The sequence below is a fragment of the Aegilops tauschii genome, chromosome 5 (genome assembly GCF_002575655.3).
Source record: "Aegilops tauschii subsp. strangulata cultivar AL8/78 chromosome 5, Aet v6.0, whole genome shotgun sequence".
NCBI classification, from domain to species: Eukaryota; Viridiplantae; Streptophyta; class Magnoliopsida; order Poales; family Poaceae; genus Aegilops; species Aegilops tauschii.
This window is the reverse complement of record NC_053039.3, coordinates 554206646-554216214: the sequence shown is the minus strand read 5'-3', so window position 1 is coordinate 554216214 and position 9569 is coordinate 554206646. Positions and strand designations below refer to the sequence as shown.

The window sequence follows — 9569 nt, the reverse complement described above, 5'->3', positions numbered from 1 at the left end:
CTCTCCAATCTATCTATCTTCTGGGGGGACTTGTATAAGATCTCACATTTAGGTGAGATTGTGAGATCAACCTAAAAAAATCATATTTAGACATTTCAAAAAAATCTGTGGGCTGTGTCTAAAACTCTGAAAAAAATCAGTTCAAAACTTGGTGTACATTTAGAGATTAAAAAGACAGATTTGAATGAATAGTGGCAGCTTTGGTGAATAGTAATTTGACACTGTTCACAACCAAATTTGTCTTTTTTTTGCTTCTATTAATGGAAGTCGAATTAGAAGCTGAAACTTTTTGAGGTTGTACATAAAACATTGATGTGTGTTTACAATTTTTTTGAGAATGTTTAAGCATGTATTTCTTTTCCAAAAAAATCGATCTCATTGATCTCACCTAATATGAGATCTCATACAAGTCTCCCCCTCAATCTTCTGTGGCCAAGTTCAAAAGGATTTTCTTTAGTGGGAATGGTACATTGTAGTGAGTTCTAATCTTGTAGTGTTCTAGATAGCAGTGACAGAAAGGGAAAAGACACATATTGTAATGTTGTCACTAAGGATAAAATAATTGTTTCTTGTCATATTGCTTGATATTTTATTGTCTACATTATGTCATCCTACTTATTGCAACGATCTATTTATCATGAACTTAATAATTCGAGATGCCTGCTAGATAGCGGTCTTGGGGTGAAGTATTAATTATAGATGCAGTTGAAATAGCCATCTATCACAGACGTAATGCCTATATGGGATTCATAGTTATAAATATAAATATTAAAATTTAATCATTGACCAATTGTAATTTGTTTGCCACACTACTTTGCTATGCTTATGAGAGATGCAACTAGTGAACCTATGCCCCCCTTAGGTCTATTCTCCATTACTGAAATTTTTTCAAAAATACTATTCTTTGCTATAACGTTTTATCTTTCTATCTACTATCATTATCCCTTGCAATTTAATCTTTTAACTAGCAGGACAAGAAGCCTGACAACCTTCGCGACGTCTTAGGGACAATTTTGTTTTGTGTTTTTTGATCTTCATATCTAAAAGACATAACCAATAGGTCATGAAAGTTACAATGATCTTCGAGAAAAAAGATGCACACATTAATTAATGATTTAACTGTAAAGGAAAATTAAATATTACATCCATCTAGAAAAAGTAAATATGACTGAAACCATATAGAAAAATTATAGTTAAATGAAGATTTATGTTATAATATTATACTACATAAACAATTGGTACTATCGGCATCGAGAGTTTACAAAAAGATATCACAGATGATCACAAAATTACAAAGAAATAATTAGGCATCAACATGAGGATCGACAAAGAGTACATAACTGGAAATATATTGTTAGAACCAAAGGCAAAATTCCCTGCTTTTTTGTAAAACTCAATTTTATATGCAAGAAATAACCAACATACGAAATTAAATACACACAATTTGATTTATTGTAAATGAATACTTCAGAATTCTTTTGTTTTATGTATTATCACCAAAACCATTAGTTCACATGCAAATTAATGGTCTATGTTAAACCTTTAAACATGTATTGATTCTTAAAATAATATGTATTCTGCACTCAAGGAATAAATATGAGAAAATATAAGACATAGGATTTAAAAATGCACAACTCTTGTGACAGACTAAAACATGATGCCGCTCGCAACATTCCTAGCAGGGAGAGAACCAGGGGTGGGCGAGTGGGGGCCATGGTTCTCTCATGTTAATTCAATTTCTAACTACACCCCTATGTTGTTACCTCAAATTCTCTAAATATTATCTATGGCCCCCGAAAATCCAATTCTTAGCCCGGGCTCATCTGCACCTGGTGAACAATAAATTCAAAAATAATATTAGAAAAGTTTTAAAAGATCTAAGTTTTTATGAGGATGACTAAGTGCGTGAGGTGCATGCTAATTTTCAAAACATTTGGACATCTGGATAGCTCTCAGAAAAAAAAAATCGGGTCCAAACAGTGAACTTTTTCACAGACCCCAATTTTGTCTTCTTTGCTGAGAGCTACTCAGGTATCTAAATGCTCTAAAATTGTGCACGGAAATCACACACTCAGTCATCTTTCTCCACAAAAAATTTCGGAATTGTTTGAACTTATTTATTATTTTTAACAATTTCTTTTCACTCTGAGGCTCATCTGAGCCCGGGAGCCAAAACGCCTCAACCGTTTGCCCCCACCAACATTTACCTATTTTATTGGCCCCTTATCCCAGATTCCTGGCTCTGTCCATGCTTGCTAGTTTCTTTTAAAGCTCTTTCATCAGAATAAAAAAATCTTGAGTATGTGAATAGGCCAATGAGATGTTAATCGAGGTACTGGTAGGATAGAATTGTGTTATGTTAATTAAAAAAAACATATTTACTCACTTGTTGATATATTTGCCCCGCAAAAAATATACTACTCAACCTGTCTTTATTTACCGTGCATATTAACTTTATCTAAAGTCAAACTTTATAAACTTTGACCAAGTTTGTCAAAAAATATTAACATATACACCACCAAACCAATATCATTAAATTCATCAGTGAATATATTTTCACATCAAGTACAATATGAACAAAGTTTAAATACGCTAGGGTTTCTCGTGTCTCCCGTCGGTGCCGTCACTGGTCTATCATGCCTTCTATGGTCTTAGGGCCATGGAAGGACGGTGGATCCCGGGCCTTGCCGGTGGGAGGGCTCCATTTTCTCATGGTATTTTTGAGTTTTGTTAGGGTTTGTGCCCTGCTCAGAGAGACGAGGTGGCGACACCCTAAACCCTAACTCGGACAAATTTTATTATGCTTGACTTCAGTCAAATCTAATATGTGAAGTAAATAAAAACGGAGAGAACGGTGGTAACTTTTGTTTACGAGCACGACAATTTTCTGACGAAAAATAAACTGAGGATATTTATCATGCTTGCCAACTAAATTTGCTATGGTCAAGAAACATCTTTACCTAATAATAAAGGGACTATTGCTTCGGGCAGTACATCATTAAAATTGACCCCAAAGTGCAAAATATTACCCACCAATGCCACAAATAAGTGACAAAAAACGTTTTGCAGGGAATCCCCCGTGTGTGGGTGCCTGTTTTTTTTTGTTTCCTTTTTTCTGTTCCGTTTTTCTACTTTAATAATTTGGAACCTAAAAAACTTTTGAAATATAAAAAAGATGAGAATTTTGAAATAAAATGTTCAATAAAACATGAAATATTTTTGAGTTCAAACAAATGCTCGGGATTTTTCAAAAAATGTTTGCATATTCAGAAAAAGTTCGCAATTTAAAAAAAAATGTTCGTAAAATAAAATAAGTTCATGACTTTGAAAAATGTCCGGGTATTAAAAATTATTAATGAAATTGAACAAAATGTTTCCTAATTCAATAAATGTTCATGCATTTTGAAAAATGTCCTAAAATTTTAAAAAGGTTCGTGAACTGCAAAAGAGTTTATTGATTCATAATTTTTTTGCTGATTCAAAAAATGTTCATGCATTTCAAAAAATGTTCGTGAGTTAAAAAACACCAATTTTGAAATGTCTATTATAGAATTGTTCGCCAATTCAAAAGAAAATGCTTAAAATCCGTTTGCAATATGAAAAAATGGTTCACAAATTTAACAAAATGTTTGTAAATAGTAAAAAATGTTTCCAAATTTGAAAAACTGCTCACGAATGATCGAAGGTATGTAGTTAAATTGTAATGCTTCTAAGTCTTTGTGACTATATACCCGCGTGAATTTTGAAGAATGAACTGCCGGGTTGAATCGGAATATCATAGTTTGTTTCTTTTAATGTTTTTGAAATTCAGAATAATTATTTGAAATACCAAGTTTCTTGACAACCACGATAATTTTTCAAAAATGTGAACAATTCTTCAGTTTCTGAATTAATTTTAAAAAAGAAACATTTTCTTGCATTTGTTTCAAAATCATGCGATGAGTTGTGAACAAAATGTGAACGAATGATCGACGGAGGAGACCATCCACTTGCCCTGGCCTCCGGATCCGGACATGGTTAAGTGCTAGCTTGAGTGGGAAGAAGATGAGAACTTGGGCGCTGGGGCTCGAGATGGGAAGGGCGGAGAAAGAGAGAAGGCGTGGGAGAAGAAGGGAATCCTTATCCCCTTATAAAGGCAGTGAATATTGAACGCCTCCCCATTTGCCTCGAAACTCGCCTATTCACAAGGGCTGTGTAAACGGCACGGTTGGGTTACCCATACCCGTATTGATGAGAATCCCGCAATAAAGGGACACGATCTCTATTTCGACAAAACGTGTCCATGGCAACCGTGTCTCGAAGCGTGGAACGGCAGAACAAAACGGTCCGAAATTATGACCGGACGAGTGTGATGTCACGCTATAAAAAGTTATCAGCAGATTGGACCCGTAAAATATTATATTCTCTCTGTGGCTGTGTGTGGTGTGTGTTACAGGTCCGGATATAATCGTTACGTCCGGAGACTATCTTGGAGTTCGGAAAGAAGGGAACCCGCCTTGCAATGCCGAAGACAAATCTGCGCGCCGAACTCCTCGTCATTGAAGCCAGGTTCAGGGGCTACTGAGGGAGTCCTGGACTAAGGGGTCCTCGGGCGTCCGGCCTGTTAGCCATGGCCCGGACTGATGGGCTGTGAAGATACGAAGACCGAAGACTGCACCTGTGTCCGAATGGGACTCTCCTTGGCGTGGAAGGCAAGCTTGGCGATCGAATATGTAGATTCTTTTCCTTTGTAACCAACCTTGTGTAACCCTAGATCCTCCCGGTGTCTATATAAACCAAGGGACTTAGTCCAGAAGGACAGACTCATTATCATAGTCATACAGGCTAGACTTCTAGGGTTTAGCCATTACGATCTCGTGGTAGATCAACTCTTGTAATACTCATATTCATCAAGATCAATCAAGCAGGAAGTAGGGTATTACCTCCATTGAGAGGGCCCGAACCTGGGTAAACATCGTGTCCCCTGTCTCCTGTTACCATCGACCTTAGACGCATAGTTCGGGACCCCCTACCCGAGATCCGCTGGTTTTGACACCGACAATAAGTCTTACAATTTCCTCATGAAAGAATGGCTAACCTTGCTAAAAAGGAAGATATAAAAGCAGGTCCTCCGTCTAGGTTTGCTAGGTATGACATCACCTCACCGGGTCATATAAGATCAATGTTATAACTCCTGGAAATATGTTCCAACCATCATATTTGAACGAGATTCAGATCTGATTGGTGTCAGGATACCTTAGTCGCAGGATGCCTGAGAAGAAAAGGGCCAACACCAATTGACGAGATGACATTTTGTAAGATTCTCGAGAGGCGCTCATCAAATCTTGTCAAATCGGGCGCAGTGGCTAGCTGTCGGAGGTGGAGAAGATGGACGCGCTTTGCTCGATTCCGTCTAGTTAAAGGGTCTCACGTTCGATGGGCCGAGCGGGCATGAACGAGGAGCCTGTGCTGGCGGCTGCCACTGTCGGCCACTGCTTGGTAGTCGCTGCCTCCGTGCAGGAACGACGGTCGGAGCGCAGCGCCCCGTCTGCTTGGGAGGCGACGAGACGAGGGAGATGAAGGACAGGAGGCGGTACGCCGGTGTTGACTGGCAGGACAAGGACGACGGGTCGCACGGGGGCGGCAGCGCCATGGATCGGGCACAGTGCCCTGGCGGCGTCGCTCTCTCTCTCTCTCTCGCCAGATGCAAAGGGAATGAAGGGGTGAGGGGAAGTTTTGTTTTATTTTTCTTGTAAGGCCCCACAAGTTAGTGAAAGAAATAGAGGTGAGACAGAGCTTTATTTTCATTTGTATTTTCATGGAGGTGGGTCCCACCCGTAAGTGGCATATGCACACAGGGGCAACCATGTCTAGCAAACGTCTCGATGATGGTAAAACCCCTTTGACCGGAGGGAAACGACACAGAAGGGTATTTCCATAAGGGCTTCTAACGGGAGAGGGGAAAGTTGAGCACCTATGTTTTCAGGGGTAAAGATGAGGTGGGACAAAGTTAGGGGAAAAAATATAGGTGTCCTTTCTTTTAAAGCACTTTCATCAAAATAAAAAACCTCGAGTATATGGATAGGCCAATGAGATGCTAATCGAGGTACTTGTAGGAAAAAATTGTGTTATGTTAATTGAAAAAACATATTTACTCACTCGTTGATATATTTGCCCCGCAAAAAATATACTACTCCATCTGTCTTTATTTACTGCGCATATTAGCTTTATCTAAAGTCAAACTTTATAAACTTTGACCAAGTTTGTCAAAAAATATTAACATATACACCACCAAATCAATATCATTATATTCATCAGTGAATATATTTTCACATCAAATACAATAGGAACAAAGTTTTAATACGCTCGGGTTTCTCGTGGCTCCCGTCGGTGTCGCCGTTGGTCTATCACATCTTCTATGGTCTTTGGGCCATGGAAGTGCGGTGGATCCCGTCCCTTGCCGGCGGGAGGGCTCCGTTTTCAGATGGTTTCTTTAGTTTTGTTAGGGTTTGTGCCCTGTTAAAGAAACCAGGTGGCGGCGGCGGCTCTCTCAAGATGGAATAAGGTCCTCCCCGCCTAGTCTCCGTCCCAGTGATGTTTCTAGCATCGTCGGAGGGCGTGTGGAGGTTTGTCTCCGGCAGATCTCACGGAATTTGGTCGGTGTTTGTCTTTGGTGGATCCATGTGGATCCAATCTTCGTTCGTCTGTGGTAATGTGTCTATAGGTTGGATCCTTCTTATCTACGCATCTCTTCATCAGTGGCAGTTGCTGTCATGGTACGCTAGTCCTACGGGACCTTAGCACGACGACTTCCCGACTGTCTATTACAACAAAGTTTGTCCGGCTCCGATGAGGGAGGGACGATGACGGTGGCGCGCCTTCGTCGCTAGGTGGTCTATGGACCTGGATGTACTTTTTTACTTCTGGTGTTCTTTGTACTACCTTGACAATTAATGAATAGATTGAAACTCTTTCTCGCAGAAAATATATAAAATAAATATTAGTATTGTATTTATGAACCCAGACAAACTTTATAAAGATTGACTTCAGTTAAATCTAATATGTGAAGTAAATAAAAACGGAGAGAACGGTGGTAACTTTTGTTTACGAGCATGACAATTTTCTGACGAAGAATAAACCGAGGACAAATTTGTCATGCTTACCAACTAAATTTGCTATGGTCAACAAACATAAATTGCAAAAAAAAAACGTTCATATTGCCATGGTAAAACCCCGAACATTCGGTATTCATCGGCATCCTCAAAAAATTAGGTGTGCACATAAAGCTTGGGCCGTACACGTGTCCAGCACTCACTCACTGTAAATAATCGGCGGCTTCACTGACGAGTGGGCCCCAGCTCGACCTCACACTAAAGCCTTCGTCCTCTCCAGCGGCCTCCTCTCGTATCGGCATCCTGCTGCTGCCTCACACAAATCTCAAACCCTACCTTGCTCGCTCTCCTTCCAGATCCCGAGCTCCCCTCGCGTGCGCCCCGCCCCTCCCCGGCCGCCATGCGGATCCGCAGGTCCGCCTCCCGCCTGCTTGGCTCCGCCGCATCCGCCTCCTGCACGGAGCCGCCCCGATTCGAGCCGCCCCCGCCGCCAGCCCCAGCCCCAGCCCACGAATCCGGCGCCGGGTTCCTGGGGCCGAAGACCTCCTCCGGCGGGGAGCCCTGCTGCGAGCTCAGCCGGTCGCCGTGGGACCTCATGGCCCAGCTCGACCTCTCGGATCCCCAGGTAATTTCCTCACCACCCGACCCCTTCGCTCCTTGCTCCGTGCTCTCCCGCCTGGCCGCAGCTTGCTGTATGTATTGCACATTCCCGCGACGCTCTGTAGCAGCTAGCATGCCCGCCTCGCTACCTAGGTCTCCTCCGCGGAGGTTACCATTGGGTCTGAAGCATGCCGCTAGGGTTCCGCTCCCCACGCCCGCGTGGTGCGGCGTCGAGGTCTAGCCGTAGGGCGCGTCAGTTAGCTCCCTGGCGGTAATCTGTGACCGGCTGGCGGTTGCGCTGCGGCCAATCGGGCTGCAAGTTCATCTGTCGGTCGCGAGCCCTACCTACCCGAACCCCCATTTCAGTTCAGCAATAGCAGGTAGCTCTTTTCGTTGGTTGATGTGTGTTTTCCGAATTACCATCTCATTCAGGTGGAGAAGCTCTTCGTGGAGACTTGCTTCATGAGTGTTTCCTGGCGAGGTAGCTGGCTCTTCCCAGCAAGCATCACCATGCCTGCCGGCTCCATCAGGGAGGAGGAAGACTTGGCCGTAGATATGGTTGACGGGGTCATCTTGAAACTGCACAAAGCTGTGGAAAAGATGGAGAGGAAGCCAAAGCCAAATAAGGGGTTCAAAGTGCAGAAAGGAGTGTGGTGTTGCCGGAAGAATGACGGCAAGAGGTGGTCCTGCCAGCGGCCCGCGACTAAGCCCAACTCCTACTGCCCGTACCACTTGGACCAGAAGCCCCCCGTCAGCGACAAGCCACGTAGAAAGAGGCCCGACATCGACCTGGGCGAGGGGTTCTACTACTATGCGGGGTTCGGCCCCGGCACCAAGAAGCGCCGCACGTCATGCAGTGATGGCGTGCCAGAACCTATTCTGCCTGCTGAATCTCTGAAAGAGGAGGCACCATCTGAAATGCAACTTGATTTTAGTGCTTGTAAGGTACAAGTGAATGAATCAGACCATCAAGCAGTGCTCCCGCCATCAGCACACGTCGTCGACGAGCCTGACACCGCTAGGATGGTGGGCTGTGGCAAGGAGAGCAGTGATGATGGCGTGCAGGAACTTCCACTGCCTGCTAAACCACCAAAAGAGGAGGCACAGTCCGAAATGCAACTTAATTTTAGTGCAGGTCAGGAACAAGCTGATGACTCAAACCATCAAGAAGCAGTGGCATCAGTACGTGTGGTCGACAAGCGTACGGGCAACGACGGCACCACTGGGATCGCAGGCTGGGACGAGGAGAGCAGCGATGAGGAAGCGCTTGGCTGCAATGGCGAACAACCCCGCGGCACCAAGAGGAAGGGCCCGTTCAAGAAGAGGTGGAGGAAGCCTGTGAAAGCCCGGTCGCTCAAGTCACTGATGATGTCGTAGTGCCTAAGTCTCTGTGGTTTAGTCTACTTAGCTCATCTAGTCTGCTCCAGTTTTGGTGCTAAGTTGCAGTGTACAACTGTTTGTAGCATCATTTGTGTTTGTGTACTGTACTGTTTTAACTGTGTTTTCTGGCGGTTAGATCGAACTGAATTAATTTCTTAAAAGGTGTTGTCTAATCGTAATGGCGAGATGCAGCAACTGTTTTGTTGCGGGTGATTCTATTGCAGTCGGTCCCCTAATTCAGTGAAGCCATATGCTTGCCCGAATGATGTGACACAAATCTACAATACATGTATACAGATTACCTGCATATATACTCGATCTCTCAATGGTTGATGTATGATTGCTGGCCCCGGGTGGAACGGGAAGAATGCAACGAATTTGTCAATGGAGCTAGCTCTGTAGTACCTTTTTTGAACTGTGGCGCCAGAGCTTCTGCTAATTCTTCGAAAAAATAGTCAACGAACCCAATAGCTTTGTTGCGCTTAGCGTACGTGCACG

The 9569-nt window shown here is 43.2% G+C and overlaps 1 protein-coding gene across 1 annotated transcript; it reads left to right on the top strand.

Moving 5' to 3' along the window:
• The first annotated feature begins 7385 nt into the window (after window positions 1–7385).
• Window positions 7386–9232, top strand: LOC109771543 (uncharacterized). Its single transcript, XM_020330238.3, has 2 exons — window positions 7386–7716; window positions 8124–9232. The coding sequence occupies exons 1-2, from the start codon at window positions 7492–7494 to the stop codon at window positions 9066–9068; spliced, it is 1170 nt and encodes a 389-aa protein (XP_020185827.1). The 5' UTR covers window positions 7386–7491; the 3' UTR covers window positions 9069–9232.
• Window positions 9233–9569: the final 337 nt, after the last annotated feature.

Excerpts from the sequence above, each read along its gene's own strand:
- LOC109771543 (XM_020330238.3), top strand. The coding sequence starts at position 7,492 with ATGCGGATCCGCAGGTCCGCCTCCCGCCTGCTTGGCTCCGCCGCATCC. Across the intron at positions 7,717-8,123 it reads TCGACCTCTCGGATCCCCAG|GTGGAGAAGCTCTTCGTGGA; the intron begins GTAATTTCCTCA and ends CATCTCATTCAG.